This window comes from Podarcis vaucheri (assembly GCF_965113315.1).
Source record: "Podarcis vaucheri genome assembly, chromosome: 3".
NCBI classification, from domain to species: domain Eukaryota; kingdom Metazoa; phylum Chordata; class Lepidosauria; order Squamata; family Lacertidae; genus Podarcis; species Podarcis vaucheri.
Window position 1 is genome coordinate 67,452,027 of NC_138761.1, and position 26,435 is coordinate 67,478,461.

Sequence of the window (26,435 nt, forward strand, 5' to 3'; positions counted from 1 at the left end):
GATGAGACTGCTGATCTTAACAGTAAGTCCCCTAGATCCATAAAGTTAATTAATAATAATAACTAACGATAATATCCATAAATTAAGTCAGGTGTTTTCTTTAGCTCCCCACAGACAGTAACAGATTTAGTCCTTTCACCTGGAAAAAGGAGAAAACAAAAAGCTAATAGTTTTTCACAAACTCAGAAGAAAAAGAAAGGTATAAAACCACTTCATTCCTTATGTATATTTTAGGTAGGTGATCCCTTGGATTTCATCTTACCCCTGAGATTACAGTTATGTAGAATTGGTTGCATGTTGGCATACTGGGTCTGTATGTATGATGCATTCTAAACTTAGCAACCATGGAATGATGGGTAGTCCACTTGTGAATCAGGAACAGGTTAAGCAACAGGAAGCAAAGAGTAGGAATAACTGGACGCCTGATGGAGGTAGAAAGTGTAGTCTCCCAAGGATCGGTATTGGGAGCTGTGCATTTTAACTTGTTTGAAAATGATCTAGAGTTAGGAGTGAGCAGTGAGTTGACTGAGTTTGATGATTATACTAAGTTGTTCAGGGTCAGTAAAACAGAAAAGGATTGCAAACTTAATGAACAGGCCATAAAATGGAGAATGCATTTGGTGCAGACAAGTGTATATATATGTGTGTGTGTGTGTGTGTGTGTGTGTGTGTATGTTGCAGTGAAAAATCGTAATTTCACATATACGCCCATGAGATCTCAACTGGCAGTGACTGACCAGGAACAAGTCCTTGTGGTCAGAGTGGATACCTCAGTGAAGATGTTGACGCAGTTTGCGGCAGCTGTGAAAAGGCAAATTTCATGCTAGGGATCATTAGAAAAGGAATGGAAAACAGCCAGTACCATAAGGCCATTATACAAATCTATAGTGTGACTACTGTGAACAGTTCTGGTCCTAGCACCTCGAAAAGGATATTGTAGAGTTGGAAATGGTTCTGAAAAGAGCAACCCAAATTATCAAGGTGCTTCCTTATGAGGAAAGGGAAATTTTAGTTTAGAGAAAAGGCAAGTAGGAAGCAACATGATAAGTATATAAAATTAGGCACAGGATGGAGAAAGTGGAGAGATAAAAGGTTTTTTCTTCTTTCTTAACACACTAGAATTTGTAGATATCCAATGAAGCCTAATGATGGAAGATTCAGCACAGACAAAGTAAAGCACTTATTCACACAATCATTGTTAAACTGTGGACTTTGCTCCTACAGCAGATAGTGATGGTCACAAACTTGAATTGCTTTAAAAGAGATTCAGGCAAGTTAATGGACGATAAGGTTGTCAGAGGTTACTAGCCATGATGGCTATGCCCTGCCTCCATGGTTGGAGTCTATATGCTGCTGAATAACAGTTCTTGGAAACTGCCGGAGGAGGGAGTTTTCATGTGCTTGGATCTTGCTTGGTCACTCTGAGAACAGGATCCTGGACTTGATGAGCCATTGATTTGATCCAATAGGCTCTTATTTATTATATTCTTAACAAGCCCTTTATGTAGATATCTTTCCGGGTCTGCATTGGTACTGGAATTGCTTTTAGATGTTTTAATTGCTTGCTTCCCTGGGCTCCTTTGAGAGGAAGAGCGAGATAAACGTTTTAGCAACAACGACAATTGTTGCTGCACTACAGTGGTCATCATCCTTAGCCAGCACTGTCAGTGATCAGGGATGCTGGGAGATGCAGTCCATGTTGGTGCAAAGAAAAAATAGGTACAGTGGTACCTCGGGTTACAGACGCTTCAGGTTACAGATGCTTCAGGTTACAGACTCTGCTAACCCAGAAATAGTACCTCAGGTTAAGAACTTTGCTTCAGGATGAGAACAGAAATCGTGCGGCGGCAGCGGGAGGCCCCATTAGGTAAAGTGGTACCCCAGGTTAAGAACAGTATCAGGTTAAGAACGGACCTCCGGAATGAATTAAGTTCTTAACCTGAGGTACCACTGTATAAAAGGAGAATTCCTAGATGCCAAGATCCTGGTTTGGGGCAGCTACTCTTTGGTGAGAGAACCCCAGCAGAGATTTAAAATCGCAAAACATGCAGCAAAGTAAAGTGTGGAAATACTGTGTGAGTTCCAAAACTCCCTGTTCCCCCAGCATTTAAAAAGACCCCACGTTTGGTAAGTTTAAAATTGGTTTACTTACAAACGCTTCAAAGGTCAGGCTCTTGTGCTTTCCCATATTTCAGTCAAAAATGTTGCATAGGCGGTAAAACTTGGCTTAGTTGCAAAATGATGAAAGTTCCTAAATTATTGGTATTGTAACTCAAGAGAGGATTGTTAAAGCCATTCAGCTAAGAGGCTAGCAAGCAGCTTTGTCTCTTCACACGTTGAGCTGGTTAGATAGACTGGGAACAAAGGCTTTATTACCTAGTCTCTCCCAAGGTGAGCTAAGCCTGGCCAGGTAGAAAGCTAAAAACTCTATAGTTTTTAGCATTCATGCATTAATCAGACTTAAGCATGTTGGTTATGTGAGACTGGATATCCCACTATCCAAAAGATTTGAAGGGCACCATGTTGACTCCCCTGATCTAGAGCATCCTGGAAGGAGATGTGTACGGCAGCTTTTGACCCCTAAACCATTTTCCCCCCCTTCTTTTTTGAGAGAGAAATATTCATTCTTGTGTTTTTAAACTGCCCTGTGATCCTCAGATAAAGGGTGGTATATAAATATAATAAATAATAGAGAATATGTTTGATCTCAGGATGCTTTGAACGTGTTCTCTGTTCTTTCTGGGACAATGCTGTATTTCCTTTGTGCATGGGACCTTATTATTCTGTGCTGCTCTAGCCACCCCTTCCTTAATCCTAGGTTTGCACTGCTTTGGTGAGTCTTAGATGTTCTGGAACATCACAAAAGATTACTTGAAAAACAACCAACTGGATATTTACTTGTGAGCTACCATCTTGAATTATATCCTATGCTACCAGGATATGCGGGCAAAGAACATGTCTGTACTTAAAGGTTAGACTAAAGTAGAAAGGAAATAATTCAAGCACAGTAACTCAGAAATGACCTAGTTGGTCATTGTCATTACAGTTTGACTTATCATAGTATGATTCAGCTCTTGTAAAGTAAACCAATATTATTGTTCTTATAGTGCGGAAGGAGAGAAGAGGTTGACAGAAGTATGGCAACCTTGGCAGGTTTGAGGTTGAGAAAGAATTTGATCCTGTAACTTCCAATCTTGTAGGTCACAGTCATCGCTACTATGCTATGTATGTAAGAGGCTTTTCCAGTGTCCCATGAACACTAAGTTGTGGGCCAGTAGCAAGTCACTGCATACCATGCTTGTGAAATCTTTGGTCTGGCTCCTGATTGTGTCTTGCAGTTTGAGAACAAGAGAGCGCAAGGAAAGAAAAACTGCTAAGGCATCAAATATTCTTGCTGTTCTCTTTATCGTCATCCTTTGCCTTTGCTATGAAATTTGTTTCATTGTTTTCAATTTCACACTGACAAATGTGAATGTTATCTTTTGACCAGAAAAGCCACTTCCTTTTATTTTAGATAAATGAAACTGAAATTGTGCATTCTGATCAACCTATGGGATTTCTCTTGAAAAGCGGCAACAGCAAAACACTTGTCATGCTTGAGTGTCCTATCCTTGTGTACATCTTTGAGAAATAGCCTTTTTGTCACAGGCCCTGGGACATACTCTGCTTTTCTTTGACTGACAGCAGGTAATGTGTTTTATCATTAAAATTGGTTCTGAGGAGATGCACGCAGCTCTCCTTTTTTCTTTCCCAACTGTGGAGGCCTTTTTGTTTTGAAAACAATCTCTGAATAAATGGAGATAATCTCTACAAAGGGGCACTGATATTGAACTGTCATATTGTGTGTTGCTTATCAAGCGCTAAAGAAATCGAATTTCATTTTAGCCATTATCTAGAGCTACTTATTAAATCATTCTGCTGTTGAAAGGTGGCTGATGGGTCAACAGGTTTTGTGTCTTTTCTTCTATCTGTCTGTCTATTATTAACCTTTAGAGAATACTAAAGCTATTATTCATTGTATCTTATAAAGTGGTGCTCAATCTTCCTGATCCATAATGGTGTGTATGTGTACCTGCCATGGCTATAGTCTCATTCTTATATATGCAATTTTTGTATTGTTGCCTGGGAATGTGTGGAATTTCTCTTCCCTTATTACTATTGAAGAAGCATCAGATTCATCTCTGATACAAGGCTTAACATTTGATACTAAATCGCCAGTGATTAAAAGTACACCTTGTGGTGTTATTGAAAACAAATAAGGATGGCACAATTCTTACAATTCTTCCTTTCTCCCTCCTTCCCTTCAACTTCTTGTTTGGACCTCAGTGCATGCATATTGCAGCACAACAGTCATTATACAGAATAGAAGGACTCTCCACACTGCTCATGCATTTATCCAACTATTGCACTCTTCCTTGGGGGACGGATTGTGCTGAATGGGACCTTGCAGAGGACAGTGATGGCTAGAAGAGTGCATGAAAGATGGCATGGACATCTCATTTGTGTAATTGTCCGTTTGCTGCAGTGTACAATTTATTTTTTATCCATAAGTATAAAGACACATAGCACTACATTAAGCTCCAGATACTAGCATTTTGGGTTTCATACCGTACTATACAAAATTACAGAGGATAGTGTTGTATTCTTGTGTGAGAAGACATTCCTAGGCTAAGGTCAATAAAACTGCTGTTTTCAGTGGGGTAGTTGTTATGTTAGTCTGTCAAAAGCAACAAAGGCATCTTAAAGACTAATGAATTTATTATGGCATAATCATTTGTAGACTAGGGTCCAATTCATCAAAAGCTGGAGTTTGTGTTGATCTTTGATCCAAATTCCACTATTATCTGCATTCTATTTCTCTTGGAAATAAATGAATTAGCAGTTTATTTCAAGTCATAAATGGTACATTACGGCATGATGTGGCTTACTTCATCTGAATGAGTTAGATGAGAGAGTGGATATTTTGTGCTGGTTTAAAATCATAGAATTGTAGAGTTGGAAGGGACTCGAAGGGTCATCTAGTCCAACCGCCTGCAATGCAGAAATCTTAGCTAAAGCATCCATGACAGATGGCCATCCAACCTCTGCTTGAAAACCTCCAAGGAAGGAGAGTCCACAACCTCCCGAGGGAGAGTGTTCCACTGCTGAACAGCTCTTACTGTTATGATTTAGCTTTCTGTTTGGATGAACACTTTTATTGTTTTATATTTGTATGGTTTTATTGACTCTCTTACATATTTCTATTGCAAACCGCTTAGGGAGTTCTTGTTGGGTGATAACACCAAGGCTAGTTCCTCCCCCCCCCCATGCAGCGTCACCTGGGATTCATCCCTCCGGTCTTTCAACACGTTGATGTGACCCATATCCAAGGATGTGAGCACACGACTAGCAGAGTCCAAACAGAAGCTAAGCCTTGAGGAGTAACATCTAAGCCTAATTTATTTCAAATTAAATCAAACAGAATGGAACAAAGAAAAATATGTCCTCTCTCTCTTTCTTTCTCGGAGCGAGAACTGCAAAAACAATGGCTGTACAGAGCGGAAACAGTGTATCTCCCTTTCCACTCACAAGACTCCAATAATCAGTGCTGGAATGTAAACAGACATGTGATGTAACAATCCCACACATCTGCAGCACGGGAGGAATGGAATTCTCAACAGTTCTATGGATGTGTAAAGTGATATATAAATAGCACACTGGAAGCAGTGGTGGAGAAACCCTCTCCAGTACCCGGGGCGGGGCAGCCCGTACGGAGTGCTCATGTATGGCATCCCGTACAGATTGCACATGTGTGGCATCCTGTATGGAGTGCACACACGCGGCAGCCCTTATGGATGGTCTCTGCCGCTCTACAGCTGGAGGGAGGCAGGGGCCATCTTGTCACACACACACCCCAGAGTGGCACCTGGGGCAGCCTGTCCCCTCCACCACCCCCTTCCTACACCCCTGACTGGAAGGTTGCTTAAGCTGAGTCCTCACTTAGCAATGAGTTACACTTCTTTTCAGTCTCTAATGCACAGAGAGTTGTACATTAGGAGAATAGGCATTCCTTGAATCTAATTAGAAATTTGATTGGGTGTGTGTGAACAAATAAGCTTGTGAGCCTCTGTGAAGATGAGAATAATAAAAAGTATAACTTGATGCCCTTTGGAAGTATTGCCTGCATCTTGGAGGCAAAGCCCTTAGATAGAATTGAGTTGCAAATGGGCTCAGCTGACACTCCGTAGGGCAGAGAAGCCCGGAAGAGTAATAAACGGAGCACATTAGTTCTCTTCCAGTTTCAAATGAAATTATTCTTAATGAGATGCAATTAGGTTTTTTTGGAATTTACTAAACAATCTAGCGACCTCTTATCTGGCAACATAATTATTAGGAGATTACTTTTTACTGAGGCTCTGCAGATGGAGGCTTTGTGGTGCAGCAGTTTAAAACAATTGAACCTGATCTCCAGAGACCCTGTTATGAATGTTGCTCCGAGAAAAGAGCAAAAAATTGCATTTTGAAGCACCATTTTCAGCAGCAGAGGGACAGTTGGCAGAGTTTACCAAGGCTGCTGAGAGCTGCTACAGACTTTAATTACCATCTCAGCCTTAATAGAAATTGGTTGGTCTCTGCCAATGGTAAGCACGGTGGTGAGAAATCTCAACTTGTCTTTCCTCCCCACTCCCTCCACCCTTTTTCTGGCAGGCAAAATAAAGGATGCCTTTAATGTGCCTTCCAATACTGGGGCACGTCTGTTACATTGCAAGGAACTTTGAAAACATTTTCTGCTCCACCTTAAACTTTTTTTAATATCTAGTGTAATGCAGCCAGAATGCTTATTAGTGTTCCTGCCTTGAGGAAACTAAATCAAAACACTTTGAAATTCAGTGTGACAGACTGAAACCTCACATCCCAGTCTTATTCTTCGCTGTTAAGGAGGTTCAAGCAGTGGCCTTGATTCCAGGAAGTGTTGCAGTAAATTGTGTTTTGGGGCAGGGGAGGGTAAAACTACTTTTAGCCTTTCAAGCAAATGCAACGTGAAATTAAAATGTCAGGGCCAAACCAGTCAATATATTCACTGTGTGTATACATTTAATGTGTCGCCGTCTTCTTTTTTACTTTAACAAGACTACCTATGGAGGAGGGACGCATCTGACAATTCTAGTGACAATTCTCTCAAACGTCCGTCTGTAGCTGCTCTTCAGCTGCAATGGCAGCTTCCCTCCTAGTGGAACAAGGAGGTTCAGAGGGAGGGGATTTTCCATTGGTTGCCAGCACAGGAGGAACGAGGAGTTGTTGTTTTTAAAACACCCAGCACTCACATGCTATAGACTGACTTCTGATGGTGCTTTCCACAGCAGTACAAAACAATCTCCTAATAACTGTGTTTACAGATAAGAGGTTTATTTTTAAAAAATGAATAATAAGCAATTATTCACCTAATAATAATCACCTAACTTCACACACACACGGACAAGCAGAGGGTAAGGATCAAGATGCCACTTCTGATGACTACAGCAATGTATCATAATGGAAATAATGGAAATAAGGCCCATCTAGTCAAGCAACTTGTTCTCACAGTGACCCACCTGATGCCTATGGGTAGCCCTGAAGCAGAACCTGAGTTCAACAGCACTCTCCCCACTTGTGGTTCCCAGAAAGGTGTTCAGAGGCATACTGTCCCTAGCAGTGGAAGTAGATCACAGCCATCGTAGCTTAGTAGCCATGGAATGTAAACCATAAACAGTTGAAATTGGAGAAACTTACCCATCTGTCTCAGAAGAAGCCTAGATATTGAAGTCGCTTGGAACTTTGTCAAAGTTCCAAAAGTGTTTTAAAAATTCGAAAATAAAAAGGAGAGATTCCTGTGTGCAAACACCACATCTCAGATAGCTTCTTTTTTTTTTACAGTCGTTATGGCAATGTCTGGTTACAACACTAAATCAAGAGAGTGAGCCTAGCCTCCTTTCCCTCCCTCTCCCCTTCCAGTATGAATTCCCCTTCCCTTTTAGATTCACAACTGTTTATTGTGTCATTCAAACCTTAAACTGTGGTTAGTGAAAGCAAGCTGACTTCATAAGGCATGGCTTGAAGTTGGTTTGCTTCCACTAACCTTAGTTAAGAGGGTTGTGGGGCTTTTTTTAAAAAAAATCTCGTTAATTCATTTTTTCTGTTTTCAATACAAACAGACCTGCATTGAGATCGCTGGGGTGGGAGGAGATTCATAAATAAGTGTGGAAATGAATTGGATGGGAGAAGGGGGAAAGAAAATGGAAAATGGAAGTGAAGGTTTCTGAACTTCTTCTGGCTGTACTAGAGGAGACAGGGAACAAGCAAGCCTGGGTGGAGACTGTTTTTTTCCCCTCGCAGTGCTAATCTGTGGTTTAATATTATGTCCAAACTTAGCTCAGGGTGAGTTTGCTTTGAGCTTAGTGGATGATGACCAAGCCAAAAGGCACAGGTCATTGGAAAGCTACCCAGGTGCTAGGAGAAGGCTCCAAGAAGATTCCTGTGTGCATCCACAGTGCATCCACGTACATATACTTTCCGCTTGTTCATGAGGGGGTTGCTGATTCTCCAACTTTTTTGCACAACATGAAATACTTCTCCATAGGCTTCCTCTCCTTTAGGCTTCACTTTTAGGGAGCTATGTTAGGAAGGAGGAGGGGTGAAAAGCTTATTCAAGTGCATGGCCCTTTGAAATCCAGCCTGGACCACTGGATCTTGTTCATGCTGCTACACACTGAAGGCAGCATTTTGCAGAGGTCCTTGCATTCATGAAAACAAGCTGATTATCGCTCAGGTGGTTGAATATATATTTTCAACATTGGTCTCCTTCATCCTACTTCAGAAACTCAAACTATCTACCTCTTTAACTAATAAATTAATAGCTAATACAGAAGAGAAAACATCTAAGTGGAAAGCTAGTCACTGTGAGGAGTAAATCCATTAATCTGTATGTAGCACACTAATTCAGAAAAGCCCATGTATCTGACAATAATATATACAAATGTATTGCAAGGATGGGGGGTGGGGACAGTTAAATGGTTGCATTGTCTTGTAAGCTGTATGCTTGAGTACATTTATTGGAGCCCCTGTTTGGCTGTGCCATCTGTGCCTTGTGCTGTTTGCTTAGTTAAGATTTTTCGTTTGATAAATGAGCCTTCTTAAAAGACAGTGAAGGCTTATGAATGGATAGAAGAACGCTTGGCTCATTTGGCTTCACCCTTAATCTGGCAGAATACTGAGATACACAAACTATAACTTCCTGCTGTAAATAAATATACCAGGAATGCAGAATGTAGGAATGCAGTGTGTGTTGAGTGAATTTTTAGTATATGTGGTCATGGTCATGACTTTCATTGTGTAATCACTTTAATTAAGTCAGGCTATAAAGTTAGTCTTGCATGAGGAATGAATACACTAGGGAGATGGTGATGGATTGATGGCTGTTGAGGGAGTCAGACAAGTGTTGCTGGTGTTTTCCAGTTGAGTGGAGAGCTGTGCACATGTTAATGGTTGAGCTTGGGTGATAGTGCAGACCTTTACCATCTATGGTGTTTACAGGGGGGCGGTCAAGGAAAGAAGAGCCTGACATTTTGTAGTGGTGTCGTATTTTTGTTTTGGATTTTTTTGTCGATGAATAACAGCATTACCCAAGTAATAAATTTTAATTAATATCTGTATCATTTTGGTTACTGCTAGTTTAGTAGAGCAATTAGTGTAATTAGTAAACAGCATTGCTTGGTGGCATGATAAATCACAGTGCAGAGCACACTGACTCTTCACCAGGATGATATATTATCCAATTTACTCAAATTTAATGCATGCCGAAAGAAACCGCAAAGCACACAGAAGCATAGCAACAGCTGTGGTGGTCTTTGGTTGCTCTTGGTGGGTTTGCTGTCAGAGAATTTGAATTGGCCCAACAATGTCAGCTAATTAAACATTTTAGTGTGGCTTTTTTTACAGTTGTCGTTCCTTTTTTAAAAAATGTAGATTTACAAATGTTTGTAAATGCTGGCAGATGTGACAGCAGAACGGGATGGAATTCTTAGGTCAAGTCAAAGCAGATATGCAGTGGGCATTGTGCAGACTTAATCCACTAATGAGGGTTCTGTATTTCTTGTGTCACTTCTATGCTCGAACACTCCTGAAAGTAGTTCATGTTCTCTCTGTGTGTGTTTTAGAGCCTATGAGAACACCGAAAACACTGAAGATCGCTGAGATCCAGGCCCGACGCATTGCTGTGGATTGGGAATCTCTAGGTTACAACATTACTCGCTGCCACACTTTCAACGTCACGATCTGCTACCATTACTTCCGTGGCCATAATGAAAGCAAGGCAGACTGCTTGGATATGGACCCCAAAGCACCTCAGCATATTGTGAACCACCTGCCTCCTTACACTAATGTCAGCCTCAAAATGATCCTGACCAATCCTGAGGGGAGAAAGGAAAGTGAAGAGACAATAATCCAAACAGATGAAGATGGTAGGTTCAGATTCTTCTCTTCTTGATGCCTTAGCTCTCAAAGCAGGTGTTGAAAGAATTCTTAGCTGTGTTGCCTGCTTGAAAATTATGTTTACATGTTCGTGCTAGCCTGTGAATAGCTGCCCATTAAAAAACAAAATGCCCAGACGTAAATGATAGTCATGTCAGCACATATCACTGTAAATAGCTTACATGGATTTTTGTTTATGTGCTTTGCTTGTACCAACCTTTAATATTGGAGAAAGGGGATAAACTCCAATTTGAGTGTGCAATGAGTAGCTTTAAAGGATAAGAAATGATCTGCAGATTCACAAGTGGCTGATAGACAGGTGCAAAATGAGCCTGGTGCCTGGCAAATTTCGATTGCTAGTAATAGTGACAGGCAAGGCATGTGGGAGGGGTTTTAATGCATGAGAAAGAAGGACTGATGAAAGTCCATAGGTAACTTTGTGGGGGTACCCATTAATGCTGGTACTAGCATTACATCTGAACCTGGCCTAAGAAATGTCAAAGTTGTTGAGAAATGGAAAATGGAAAAATATATGTCAGTGTTTGTTTGTCTCTAAATTCAGAGTCATTTCTACAAATTCTTGTCTACAGTGCTGTGTTCTTACAACTCACTAAGTAATTATATCTGCATATACTGAGATTACTGCCTTAAAATATCCTTTATTTACTTCTGCTAACAGCATAACTTTATTTACCTTATTTGAGGGGTAATAAGGGACACTTTATATGTTTACAAAGCTCTTTAGTGATTATCCTTTTTATGAATCTAAATTTTCAACAAATTAAAATAGCATTAAATGAAGTTCCTAATTAGATGGAAATTACAATATGTAGAAGTAGCTTAATGTTCATGTAGTCAGGTTTGTGACTAACTGCATATTCAAAATGCAGGAATATTGGCAAATGTGTATCTCTTAAAAGCCTTGTGCCTAAGCAGATTTACATGTTGCACCAGGGTTGCTACCCTGCAATGCTCCGAATATTGTTGGACTCCAACTCCTGTCAGCCCCATGGCCAGTGGTCAGAGATGATAGCTGTAGTCCAGCAACAGCCGGAGGGCACCAGGAGCCACCCCTGTTGTGACCAGTGCCTCATCAAGTACAAGCAAAATACCCTGTTCGCTTCAATATAGAGGGCAGCTTTATATGCTCAAAGGGATGCACCCATAGATTCAGAGTCACATGAGATACTGGATTGGAACAAGTACCGTAAATTTCGCTCCAAAACACGCACTTTTTTGCTCCGAGAAAGTAAGGGAAAATGCCTGTGCGTGTTAAGGAGCGAATGCACGGATCAGAGCCATGGCTGCCATCAGTCAGGCAAAGCGGGAGCCACTTACACGCTCTACGAGGCTCTCACTTTGCTTTCTTTAAAGCGACCTGGAGCCAGGAAGGAGGGAGGGAAGGAGAGCCATAGCAGCAAAGCCGGCAGCAGCCGCTTACAGGGGAGGAGGGACAGACGCTAGCAAAGGTCTGCGCGCTCTCTAAACAGAGCAATGAGGCTGCAGAGAGACGGCAGGAAAGATAAAATTTAAGCAACCAGCAGCAAAATAAAACCAACCTCGAGCTCTGAGCCAGCGCAGTGAAAACCAGGAAGTAAAAAGAAAAGGATGGGGAGGGAATGAGGGAGAGGGGAAAACTTCGCAAATCCCCCGCGTCTCAGTTGATCAGCTGGGATGGAGCAGCTTGTTTTCAGGCAGGATAGATTTGAGCATTGTCTGGGTCCTAGTGCCCCTACCGCTTTGTTGTGCTCTATTCTATTGCTGCTGGTGGCTGCTTATCATTCAGGCTGCAAGGAGGAGCGCTTTTACACAGCTAATGGCGAATCCCCTGCAATCAAAGTCCTCCTCACTTGCTCAAATCTATTCCGCCTCAAAACAAGGAGTGGAAGGAAAAGGCTGCAAACTGTTAAATGGAAAAAAAAACCCAGGCACAGGGCAAATACCTTAAGTATACCTTTAAAGCAACAGTGCTCTTTCCCTCCCTCCTCCCCGCGGAAAAGCTCCTTGTCCCTTGAGTTCTTTTCCTTCCCTCCCCACTTAAAACGTGGTTACAAAGCACGGATCCACATGGATCCTCAGGATTTTTGCATTGGGCTACCCCAAACTCACTGTCAGATCACATGTCTGTGGCCACAGCATGAACCATAAAAATCATACATCCACTGTTTCATTTAGAATATTTTTTCCTCGTTTTCCTCCTCTAAAAACTACATGCGTGTTATGGTCAGATGCGTGTTATAGAGCGAAAAATACGGTAGCTATAAGGGAAAAGCTGAATCATTGTCAGTTGTTCCAGCATCACACCAATAACCTCAACTAAGATGTGGTATAATCAACAAACCATGGTTTCAGATCATCTGGCACATCAGAATCAATTCATGTATTTTGCTAACTGGACTTTGATGTAATGTCTGAATCGATAAGGCATTGATCTGATTCCAGAAGCCACCACATCTAGATAGGACTCCTGAGCAGATGGAAGAATAAAGACAAGCTGTTCTAAACCAGGTCTGCCTGGTAGTTTAGAACCTTCACTTATGGTTGATACACAAATCATTAACTGAATTTAACCAAAGAAAGGTTGGAGAGAGGGGTGTATATGATGTGAGGATGTAGAATTTGTAAGTATTTGCTAAAATGTATAAATAAAGGGTGTGGCAACCATTCACTCGTTTAGAAGAAAGCGCATAATTGCTGTCAGTTGTGCAGGTGAAGTGACTCATAGCCCCAAATGAAACCCGCTCCCACATGGTGGAGTGGCAAATATTGCCCCTTATCTCAAATGTGTGGGCTACAGTTGGGAAGTGCTACTAAAAAACCCTTCTCCCATTACTGGCATTTGGGTAATTGGCACAGTTGATTCAAGATGACATCATTGGATAAATGGCCTTGAGGTTCCTCCAGTTGTACACAAACCAAAGCTTTAAGAGACTGAAAGTTTTGCTCTATCCCTGATACATGCATCACTTGGCCTAATTTCAAAAGCCCTCTGCATGTGATCAGTCCAGCTCTCTGGCAAGAGTGACCTGTCCCTCCCCAGGACAAAGAGACTAGAGAGACAGAGAGGGAGAGAAAGTGGTGGTTGGCCCTGGCCTAGCTCACCTCTCCTACTTGATGTGGGGGGAGGGACTCCAACCCTGTACTAAAAAATGGGTCCCTCCCATTCCTACACACACACTGCAACACATCTTATTTTAGTTGACATTTTATTTTAGCTATGGCCTGAGGTAGGTGACATTAAATTAGGATAATCTTTGTGGACTGCAGCCGCATGAATCATTTGACAGTGAACATATTTTTAACAAAAAAACAAACAAACAGAAATTATAATATTGTATAAGTATGAATCTATCTGATATCTGATGACTTCTGTTCTGGGTTCAGAATCAAAGTGTCCCTAATGTGTCTCTGAATAATGCCCAATTTCTTTTCTGCAACCTAATCTGTGTTTTTGACAAATTGTAGCAGTGTTACATTTTATTTATGTATTTTTTTGTTGCTGGTAAACAAAGATGCAAATTATACTAATGTGCTGTTTCCAGTCAACTCTACTTCCGCCAACAAAATATATGAATCCAGGAGTGTGGAATGTGAGCTGGCTGCTGGTTTCTTTCCCTTGGGGTCCTTAGAAAGAAATATGGGGATACAAGGAAAGACATAAATCTCTTGCAGACCCAATATAGCCATCTCCAGATGTTCAAAAATCTGTGATTTATATACCTACAAAAAAAATGTATAATACAAATGTGAAGTTATATTATTTTACATACTGGGATCTTCAGGTGCTCGTATAACAATTCCATATTTCCAGCTATCGTATACCCTTTATTTATTTTCTGAAGCCAAGTCTTTCTCCTTTTCTCTTTCTCTCTCTCATATCAGATATCCAGCAGAAGAGGCAGGGAGTTGAGACAGAAACAGTAGTTGATCAGAAAGGGGCCTCTAAATAAAAACTCTTTAGCGCTTGTGCTTGGGAAAAACTATTGGAGGAATAATAGGGAGGCTGGTCAAGAGATTCAGTGTCTAGTAGAGATGGGACAAAATGAGCTTTGAGCTGAAAGACAACACATTGCTTACAGATAGTGGAGACCCGGCTCCCCCTTGTTATGTTTTATTATTTTCAGTTCCAAGGAGAAAGTAGTATAGGGCAAAAGTGCACCCAAGTGTAGGTAAGTGTTTGTACTATTAGCAAAGAGCTCTCTGCCTGCTAAGTCTGGAGCAGAGTTGAGGACCCAGTTAGCCAGCAGATGTTGTTGAACTAACACTCCCATCATCCCTGTCCATCGCCATGCTGTCTGAGACTGATCTGAGTTGGGAATCCAACAGCACCTAGAGTTGCCGGTCCCTGGTCTAGAGTCTAGCCATTAAGAGGGGGATTTTGCAACAAATTGATTCTTCTGTTACTTTGGTATTATGACTTCTAGGGGACAAAAAGAAGTGATTTGTAGCAGAGCTGAATCACATATCTTTGTCTGAGCTAACCAACCAGTTATTTAGCTGCTGGATTCTAGGCTCTCTGTGGGGTGATGGTTTTCAGTCCAGCAGTCTTGTATTCAGTTGCAAAGCACTTTAGTTGGCCATAAGCTTGCAGCCTTAAATAACTCTGTTTGTAATGAACACTCAAGCATTGTGCATACTATAATCATGTTCATTTGCTAGACACATTTCAGTGCAGTCTGTCATGTGCACATTCAACTGCCAAAGGATGTCTATCACCTGGGCTAGGCCCTGTGCAATATATGCTCCATTTGAACTGTAGACAAGAGAAACACAGAGCACTGCCATAGAAAACAGAAAGATGCCTACAGCACATCAGCAAATGCCACAAAACAGCACAGGGGGACTGTCAAGGGACATCAGCCATCATTTCTGCTTGAATCTTTGTCAGTATTGTGAAGCAAAGAATAGTAGTCTTCAGTTGACTGATGGGTGAATATAACTCATGGAAGCTGAGTACATGAATCTCATCTGTGCACCTATAGACTTTTTGCTCCATGAATTTATTTTTAATTCACCAAATTAATTTGTTTGTCCCAGGGGCAGCATATTATTGTTAGTTTCATAGAATCTGAAATAATTCTGACACTTGTGATGGACCTCTTGATATTGCCTACTGCTTATAGTTCCTTTGATTCAATGGCTTTGTTTCTGCCCATTACAAATTTGCAACATGTTTTGGGAACAAATCTTTCAGAAAGGTCATATATGGAACTCATTGCATTTTAAGGTTTAAGAGTGTGAGGCTCAAGGGGGAATAATTTAAAAGGTAGGCTAATACAAGTTTAAATAGAAGTAACTTGTTGGAGCTTTCTTAATTTCCCCCTCCCCTTTGCATTGTCCCACACTTTCTTTTTAGATACACACCTTTGCCAAATGATCTGCTGATAGTTCCAACAGGCTGTAATGTGGCTCATAATTCACCTGTGGAATTGCAAAGCTGACTCATTTTAAACCAATTTATTCATGGTCCAGGCTGCTATTTAAACAACAATCCATACATTCTCAAAACCAAGCTGCCATTTAATGTGGCTTGATTCTAAGCCCAATACTTATTCATTTGAGGGGGTTATCTGACTTTTGGGGTGATTGTTTCACTAGCACCTTTAAACCTGGATGTTTTTTGTTTGTTTTACAGTGCCTGGTCCTGTACCAGCAAAATCACTAAAAGGAACTCCCTTTGAAGACAAGATCTTCCTAAACTGGAAAGAACCTATGGATTCAAATGGGATCATCACACAGTATGAGGTATTTTTTAAAAAATGGCTGCGGTGTCCTGTGTTTGGAGTATGCACGAGAATCTTGGGGATATGTACATTTTACCTAAAACTTTACGCTATGCTTCATTCTTCACTGGTATGCTGGTCTTCAACTTAAGAGTGTGCCAATGTAGTTGGCCCGGAAAATGTCTCCAGTCAAAATCATCCTGATCCATATTCAAAACTGGCTCCGAGGAATCCAAAAGAACTATTTCTTCCATTACTTTGTAGGAATGAGATATGTTATAAGTTTGTCCCTTCTTTTGAGTCTCTTTTTGGTGCATGGGAATTTAATGATAAACTATCTTTTTTTTAAAGTGAACTCTTTTTCTGTGCAGAACAGTAAAGTATATAATAATGTGAATCTATTCATGGTGCTGTCCACACAATAACTGACCTGAGCCTGAAATCAGTATGTCATAATAATCCTTAAATTAAATTACAGAATGGTTGAACTATTGTGATTAAAAATATTAAGAACTCCTTCTAAAATTATATAATGATACAGGCTTGCTCTGCCAATAGACTTTTAATAAATGATGAAACCTAGAGCTTAAATTTGTAACTTTGATTTAGATCTAGTAGCATTAATATATAGCTTTCCTGAATCATGATTTAATGGAGCCCTGTCCAGTGAAGGCTACAGGTAATATATGTGAAAATTTATTAATAGAAACCTGACAATTCTAGTCTTCAAGGTAACGTGTTTTTCCCCTTCAAGAAACCCTGAATGCAAATTCTGGTGATTCAAAAAGCAGCAACAGTGGTTTGATGAATGAGCCCTTGGGGAAGGAAGGGAAAACAATAATTTTGCACCAAATTTCCTGTGTATCTATCATACTCTGAACTGGGCAGCCTTGACAATATTACTTTTCTGCTTAAAAAACAAATTAAATACTTACAGGAGGCAGTTAAATGCCATCATATTTTACATGACCTAGCATATTTCTGCTTCAACTCATTAGCACTTTACATTCTTGAATTTCACCACTATACTAATGAAAAAGCTCAGTATATCGTTGGTGGGCTTGAATCCATACGTAGTATTGCTTCACTATATTTAAGTAGTACTTTTTAACAGAAAGAGAGGAATGAAGGAAATAAGCAGCTGTCTGCCACTTTACAAAGCAAATAAGAGGGCTTCCTGCCTTCACCTGGATGGCAAGATTTGAAGTAGATATCTGATTTTGTAGAGAAATTAGAAAAAGCCCACACAACTTGTGGCTCAACAGCCATGTTTGGTAGCCTGGGGTCAGGGGACAGGACTCAATATACATCTAAATTTTGCCACTTGCCAAGTTGCAGTCAGCATGATTGGTCCAACGTTGTATATAGTAGGTCCAAGGGACCGTTTTCTGCAGGAGGGCCACATCCCCTGGTGATGAACCTTTGGGGGCCCACATGTCTGATGTGCCAGAGGCAAAAGTGGTTGAGGAAATGGATGCAACTCTTCCTGTGTATAGTGGACTATATACCAGCCATGCATGTTTCTATTCATGCACCCACCCACCCAGGCAAGTAAGAGGCATGTTTACAGTTAAAGGACAATTTCTGATCAGGCAAAAGTACTTGAGGATCATGCAGAGCAGGGCTGCTGAGGGAACATGGTCTGGGGAAAGTCCTGGGAGCCAGAATTAGAGGCCTGTAGGTTCCCTATTGTAAAGCCTTAAATTAGTGAACTGTAGAACCATTTTGTTCATCTCATAAAAATTATACAAGCCAAAACATTTTTTCTGATGTTATAGATTGATTTACCGAGCTTACAGAGAGCCAAGGTGGAGAGATTGTTGTGTGTCCATTGCCACTATATGCTAAGTTTGGATTTGAAAGCAAGGTTCTTTCGCTGAAATCCAGAAGCTTAATCTAAACGTTTCACTGATTCTCAGAAATTCCTTAATCCTGCCAGGGATCCTGCTAAGACTCTGAAATTGTTTCCACAGGTCAGTTACAGCAGCATAAGATCATTTGATCCCGCAGTTCCAGTGGCTGGGCCAGCTCAAACTGTGTCAAAGCTATGGAACAGTACACATCATGTCTTTTCCCATCTACATCCCGGGACTACCTACCAGTTTCATATAAGGGCCAGCACGGTGAAAGGATTTGGGCCAGCTGCGGCAATCAATGTAACCACCAATATTTCAGGTAATGGCAAGCACACACACACAAAAATATTTTTCATATTCTTACATATTTGTTTTTACATAAATTGTTCCCCCTTCCCTTCGGGGAATTCTAACAAAACATGCTGGCTGCAGTCAAGAAAAGATCATTGGGTTTAATTAAACATGCAAGGAGGGGATATTGTGAATGAGAGTGCAAGCTGCATCCCATTCCCCTTGCTCTGTGCATGTTCAAGGGTGATTATCTGCTGTGGGGAAGCCTCCTTTGTTCATGGAGGTAACTGCATGTTTGCAACCCTGATACTCCAGGCATGGGAGCCTCCATGACTACTGGAGGCTTGCTTGCTGAAGACAATTGCCCCTGAACATGTGGACTATGATTGAGATGGAGGGCAGTGTAGAGAGAGAGAGAGACCTACTGCACTCATGCAGTCTCCCGTCCTTGTGTGTTAATTTAGTCTCCATAATATGGGGGTCGCTAACACAGTGCCTGCAGTGCCTGTGAAGGCCGCCTTTGGTGCCCCTGGGATAAACCAGAATCCTCAAATTCAAAGCTTTCATTTTTTAAAAAAATTAAGTTTCTACCGTTTTTAGAACTTGAGGTATGATGCAAAATTCACTTGTCCATCCCATGCTCCCTTCTCACCTGTCTCTCTCTTGGTCCACCCTTTCAGCATTTACTTTGCACTCACCTGAAAAATGCTAGCAGAGGTGGGAGAGAGGGAAAGGTATATATGTGAAGCATGCATGTATAAGAGAAACACAGAAGGATGTCTATGTGTCTGTGTTCCATATGCATGTCTGCACTCTTTAAGAGTGAACGTGGTATGGCCACCTGATACATCTTTTGCCTGTTTGCTGAGACAAATTATCCCTGTTGCTTTTAGACAGCAACAGCATGTGAGTGTACGAGTGTCTGTCTGTGTGTGTGTGTGATTAATATTGTGCAATCTCCACAATTGGGACCAGCAGGACATAGCTGACTTCCTGTGGCAAGCATTTTGTTCAGTTCGGTCCCCACCCCCAGAAAATTTTGTGCTATGCCACACCCCCAGGCCATGTTGTCCCTGGTGCCCACAACACTTTCTCAAATTTAATAAATGTGACCCCTACACAATGAATGCCTGAAAAGGGTTCATGAGTGAATGGTAACAGATAACAAGAGTGTTTTGCACAGTGTTCTGCTCAGGTGGACAAACACTTAGAAAGGAGATTATATACACAGTCTAAAACCCACATGGAGTAATTTGGATTATTTTGCATCCTTGTAGAAGAATATCCAACCCTCTTGTGCAGTTATACATACACACAGAATCATAGAGGTGTCGAACAGGAAGGATATGCAGGAATGTTTTTGCCCAATGTGGGGCTCGAACCCACAATGCTGAGATTAAGTGTCTCATGCTCTACCAATAGAGCCATGTTCACGGTACTATTTATATAGCATGAGCTGTGTGTTTAATTTCATTTATTTTACTGAATAATGGAAATTGGTGTAGGGTGCTAAAATCCAAATTGAGATGCATAAATGAAAATAATGCACCTCTGATTTAAGGTTGTCCTTCGTTTTATATTACACTTTACTGTGTTTGCTATCTTTTATGCACACACAAAATAGGTAAGTAGTGTTTGCATATGAGTAATATCAAATAGGAGGCTAAAGCACCCACAGTTCTTCAATAGCCTAGCAGAAGGTTCTGGGCTTGTTTGGAAACTGAGCTTTGTAGAGCTACTGGAAGTGAGTGCTGGAGTCCTGGGAAATGAATGCAATCAGCTGCTGTTTCTCTGTATCATCAACATGGCCGTTAAGGCATTTTGCCACGCCGATACAGCATTTTGATTTTGGGCCAGGTTGCTATACATTATTCATTTAAAGAGCATGGGACGTTTACTAGATCCAGCTATGTTGGGAGATTTTCATAAAATGTTCCTGCTTTTTCATTCTCCTACATTGTGCCATGGATTTAATGCAGGGGTGGAGAACATAGTGCAACAGATGATGTTGGACTTCACATTCCATCAGCCCCAGCAATCATGGCCAGTGTTGAGGGATTGCAGGAATTGTAGTTGTAGATGGGGAAGTACCATAGCTCAGTGGTAGAGCATCTTCTTCACATGCAAGAGGTCCCACGTTCAATCCCTGGACCCTCCAGGTAGGGCTGGGTGACACCACTTTATGAAGTCCTGGAGAATTGGTGTCAATCATTGTAGACAACACTGGGCTAGGTGGACCACTGGTCTGACTTACTCTTGGACAGCTTTCTGTTTCCCTGTGTAATCCGAGAAGGTTATGGAGACGCCATGTTAGTTTAGCCCTGAACTGATACATTTTGAAATAATTGGGCTAGAATCCAAAGTAGCGCTAAATCTCTTGTTCCATCAGTGCAAGGATGGAAATCCTTGTGCTTTCTAGGGATTTATAAAACATTCTTGAGCAAATTTGGGAACACTGTAGGACATACGGAGTGAAGGAGAAAGTCCTGTTGTGCAAGCAGAAATCTTTATGCTGATGGGACATAGCAGGATGTTGGTTATCACAGCAAGAAATGAGACATGGGACCATGAATGACTTCTGTATTCAGAAGGAACAAGTATTGACTAGGCTCCCATGTGTATGGCAACTGCAAATCTTATTTTTTTCCTGTCGAATACATGCCGAAATCAGTTCATAATGGCAGTACAGAGAGGAGATAGCCTGTCTCTACAGAAAGCTGTATAAGGGTTAGAAGAGAGTCAGAAGCTGCTTGCTGTTGAAATGCAGGATATCTTTTCATTTGAATAGTGGTTCTTTATCACCTGGCAGCCTCAACAGAAAAGTGATTCTGTTTCAAAAGGCTGGGATTAAACATCAGGTTTCTAGAGATGAATAATTTAGGAAGGATAGATTCTAGTTTTCAGAAGACCTGAAAAATTATAATTACCGTATATACTCGAGTATAAGCCGACTTTTCCAGCACATTTTTTTATGCTGAAAAAGCTCCCTTTGGCTTATACTTGAGTGAGGGTCCTTGTCGTTGGTGGTGGAAGGGGAACGAGCAGCCTGAAAGCAACCCTTTCGGGCTGCTTGTTCTTTCTCCGCCGCTGCTGCCACCAGCCTCTACCTCTTGGCAGCACCCTAGGTAGGCAGGGGTACGGGAGGGGCTGGGGGGAGAGGTTTGTGGTGTGGTAAACTGGCTTATACTCGAGTAAATAAGTTTTCCCAGTTTTTTGTGGTAAAATTAGATGCCTCAGGTTGACTTATACTCGAGTATATACGGTATTTTACCATGTACAACTGTTTATTCTAATGTCTTTCATCCTGAGCTGCCATATCACTGTCATGTCATTTCATAATTTCAATCAATTAAGTGGGGGCGGGAATTGATCGTGGTAGAACAGTTTATACATAATATATACACAGTTCCACAATATGCTCCTGCTGTTACTTGAGGAGTATTTCTTATGCAACATTTGTTGAAACACTGAATAAAAATGGTCATGATTTCTTCAGATCATAAGTCTACCCACAAGTTTTTTCACTGAGATTATTTCCATTCATTAATGTACGCAAATATTTATATACCACTCTTCTAGTCATTATGCATCTCTCAGAACAAGTAAAAGCAATGTGCAATGCATTCCAGAAATACAATATTCATCATCATCATCATTCACTTTCTTCACAAAAGCGAATCAAAGTAATTTATATAAACCATAAAACACTAAAACAACCAACCATCTGATCACAATTGAGAAATGTGGTTGTTTGTACATTGTAGAAACTGGTAGAAAAGCTATGTGTTTTGGCTGATTTTATTTTTCTTCTGATTAGCTCCCACATTACCAGACTATGAAGGTATTGATGCATCTTTCAATGAAACAGCCATCACTGTGCTCCTGAGACCAGCACAAGCCAAAGGAGCTCCTATCAGGTAAAAAACAACCAGCACCACAATATGCAAACCATTCTATAGTTAAAGCCTATGGCTAAACATTTAGATCTGGGTAGCCAACTACTGTCCCTCCAGAAGTTGTTGGACTACAACTTCCATCATCCCCATCTAGCATGGGTAGTGGGCAGAGATGATGAGAGTTGGAATCCAACAGCATCTGGAAGGCCACAGGTTAGCTACCCCTGATTAGATAATAAAATATTTTTTCAATTATCAGTAATCTTAGCTATTCAAGGCCTGATCCATTGAAAGACTTCTTTGATTTTGTCAAGTTCTTGTTTAATTATTTGATCTTGTACTACCATTAGCATTTGTGAAATATGGAAGATGCTCAATCCTATGCAGATAGGACATGACATTTGAGTAAACCTGCAACCCTTATATGGTGATATGTTCCTGGTTCATCAGTAAAAGACTTGGGCGGTCTAGGTTCAAGTCCCCTTCTGCCATGGACATACCATGAGGCTATGGGCCCAAGTGATGTGCGCTGGCCTCAGTTCCCTGTTGTTAAAAAGTGGAATAGTGGTGGGGATACATATGCATAGGGGATAATGCCCTGCAACCACACATGCCAGAAGAATTAAGAAAATTTGCACAACCTTGTTTGCATATGAAGCAAGATGCTGTTTCTTGCTTCAGCAAGCTCTTGGACATGACTTCTGTAGTCTGGATATCTCAGTTTAAAAATCTGTGTTTCACCTCTAGACGATGTGGCAAGTGTTGTTTTTGTTTAATTTTTGTAGCCTTTGATGTGAATAGTTTGTGTTTCTATTACTTATTTATTTAAACTCCTTCTTCCAAAGGAGTCCTGGTGGCAAACAGAAAAGTTAAAACATTACAGTTAAAAATAAAATGAAAACATATGGAAAACATTTATTTATTTATTTATTTATTTATTTATTTATTTTCAAAAAGCAAGTGTCAAGTGTTAAAAACATTTTTAAAAGAATCACATACCCTCACATGTAATGGTTTCAAACTTGCCGGGAACATAGTCTTTCAACCTGGGTAAACATGAATGTTTTTATGCTTCTCCTGAACATTGTTAATGAGGAAGACAGAGAGAAGCACCTTGCCAGGGAATACATTCCACAAATGGGGAGCTGCCACCAATAAGGCCCTGTCACTGCTCAACAATTCTGCATTCAAGCTTCTGTTTAAGCATTGAATGTAAGCCATTGAATATGAGCAAACCCCAGAGCTCTTCCATATGAGGAAGAGACCCTTATATGAGAGACCCTCCTCACACAGAGGAGCTTTTTATGGTGCAGTAATATCTGCTCCCTATTTACTATGGCACTAATTTCTGCTCTTTTTAAAACAATTATCTGGCTTAGCTTCAGGTTACTTAGTTGTGGCAAGATAAGTCCCAGCTGACGTTCTGAAACCAGAACATCTCCGGATGTATTTTTGACAGCCCATTCCTATTCTCGATCTCTCGGGAAAATGCCAATGTTAAACAGTTCAACAAACTTACTCAATTTAAATATGCAGCATCTAATTATGTGTTTTAGGAGTCAGCCTTCCTGATATAAATGCTCCCTTGTATTCCTTGCCTGCTTTGTGCACATGCCTCTTGAAGCAGATGTTTGGGTAATCCAATTCAAATTTGCAGGTGCCGTCAATCATTCCTTAAGATGCAACATGCGGCGGTAGTCACAGCTCTAATCATGACATAATCGTGTCTTGCCTGCCAAGCGTTATCTCATAATCTCTAGTTTTCTTTATGGCCTCCTGAAGTTGTAAGCCAAACAGCAGACATGAAATACAAAGGGAGACTGGATGAATCAGTATTTATAATCAGATATTAAGTCTTACTTTTACCAAGCTGGAGGCTCTCAGCTCAGCCGGTAAGGAAGAAACATTTATTCATCAGTAAGCTGCAAAGAAAGGTGATTTGCTTATCAGTGGCAGCATGCACTATTTAAGCCTCTCTACTGAACAGTGTCCCTGAAATTAATAAATAAAGGTGGCAAGCAATTGCCAATGAGTGATTATAAGGACCAACTAATCCAGAATGCAGCAGCAAGACCAGTGACTGGGAGTAGCCCCTGAGACCTTATAACACCAGTCTTGAAAGACCTACATTGGCTCCCAGTACGTTTCTAAGCACAATTCAAGAATTGTTGGTGCTGACCTTTAAAGCCCTAAACAGCATCAGTCCTGTATACTGAAGGAGTGTCTCCACCCCTATCGTTCAGCCCGGACACTGAGATCCAGTGCCGAGGGCCTTCTGGCGGTTCCCTCACTGCGAGAAGTGAGGTTACAGGGAACCAGGCAGAGGGCCTTCTCAGTAGTGGCACCCACCCTGTGGAACACCCTTCCACCAGATGTCAAAGAGAACAACAACAAATCAGACTTTCAGAAGTCATCTGAAGGCAGCCCTGTTTAGGGAAGCTTTTAATATTTGATAATTTTTTGCATTTTAATCTTTTGTTGGAAGCCACCCAGAGTGGCTGGGGAAACCCAGCCAGATGGGAGGGGTACTACTACTACTACTACTACTACTAATAATAATAATAATAATTCCATGTTAGCTTCCCCACCCCTCTTTTAAACTAGTGGAGCTATCCTGTTGCTGTTTTCTTTATTTATTTAAAAGCATTTCTAAACTGCCTGATATTTTAAATTGTTTCATTACCTTTGTATCCCACCGCACCATGGCTCTCTCCTTCACTGCTTTATCTTCACAACAATCCTGTGAGATGGGTTAGACGAGGCATGTCCAAAGTCCACTTTGGGGGCCTAAGCCAGCCCTTGTAGCAGCACAGGTCTTCCTAAAAAAAGCAGTATAGGTCATCCTAAAAAAGGGTGAAATTGTAAAATAAGCTCAACAAATTCAGTCCTAAAAAAAAAGCTCAATAACTTTGCTTGGCCCTCACGCATGTTCACTTCATCAAATCTGGCCCTCTTTGAAAAAAGTTTGGGCACCCCTGGGACTGTGGATGGCCCAAGGTCATCTTCCAGTGAGTTTCATGCCCAAGTAGGGATTTGATTTCCCAGGTTTTAGTCCTACACTCTAAGGTAATCTATAAGATGAGCAGTACACCCCACTGGCTCTCATTACTCTCACTGTGTTCTGTTTTCCAGGACTACATAGGAAGAGGGCTGGTTAAACTTGTAGACTGAATTCTGCTTAGCCATGTGTGCAAATAGCAGATTAAGTGACAAAACTGTTCTGGGATTATACTATGGGAGGAGCATTCTCATGATAGATTGTTCATCCAGTTAAAATAAACTCACTGCAAGTTGAAACCTAGATGTTCTTCAAACCCTTCTCCCTGATATACTAGTCTTGTATGAGCTGTACACCCTCCTCAAAGCAGGCAGTCTCCTGTTTGCCCCCTGAAATGACATACTCCAGCATCAGATTTACCATCTCGGCTGCTTCTTCTGGTGAATTAAGCTTCAGTGCCCTTGAAATAGCAAAATTTGAACACTCCCTCTGTTGCCTCCCTAAAAGATAATGAATGTTTGTAACTCCTCCCTTGAATGAAACCTTGGTTTCATGTTAAAACATAAATTGAATCATAAATAAATGAAACATTTCATACGCACGCTTCACCCTGCTTCTGCTCTTCCCTTGGGCTTTATTCTTCTAAAGTGGCCAGATATTGGAATTGACAAGTTTACTGATCTCCTGGCATTTTGGAGAGTAAAAGTCTTGTCATTTGTTTTGCGTTGGCAGCGCTCAAGAAAGGAGTGACAGTGTCTGCAGAGGCAAGCATTAAGATGTCCGTTGTTCCCAAGAGGGAAAGCCAATTGCTTATGCAAAATTTAGATTGCATTGCATTACTGCCTAGGTTCTTAAGGGAGGGAATGAATAAAGCATGTAGTATTTAACACCTTTTCATGTGAGAGTATCTGAAAAGAAAATTAGGGATTGTATCCAACTAAGCCTAATTTGAGTAGGTCTTCTCTGAATATGACTTGGTTGGATATCACCCTAATGGAATAAGCTTCCCCGTCTTTCTCCCCCTTTACTCTAATTTGTCCACACTGCTTCTCATTGCTTGAGGTCATGCTCACTTTGCTTTTTTGCTACCTTAGCAGAGTTTACCAGGGGCAGGGGTGGTGAACCTGAGACTCTCTGGATATTGTTGGATTCCTAGCAGCCCAAGCCAACGTGGCTGCTGATCAGA

General features: G+C 41.0%; 1 protein-coding gene across 14 annotated transcripts in view; it reads left to right on the plus strand.

The window, feature by feature from the left end:
• The window catches only part of PTPRK (protein tyrosine phosphatase receptor type K), a 327,907-nt gene that overhangs the window by 230,513 nt on the left and 70,959 nt on the right, over positions 1-26,435 (plus strand). For all 14 annotated transcript variants that reach the window (XM_082216025.1, XM_082216024.1, XM_082216026.1 and 11 more), the window contains exons 8-11: positions 10,173-10,475; positions 16,121-16,230; positions 18,182-18,383; positions 22,173-22,272. In XM_082216025.1, coding sequence (XP_082072151.1) covers positions 10,173-10,475; positions 16,121-16,230; positions 18,182-18,383; positions 22,173-22,272 — 715 coding nt within the window. The remainder of the gene's footprint in view (positions 1-10,172; positions 10,476-16,120; positions 16,231-18,181; positions 18,384-22,172; positions 22,273-26,435) is intronic.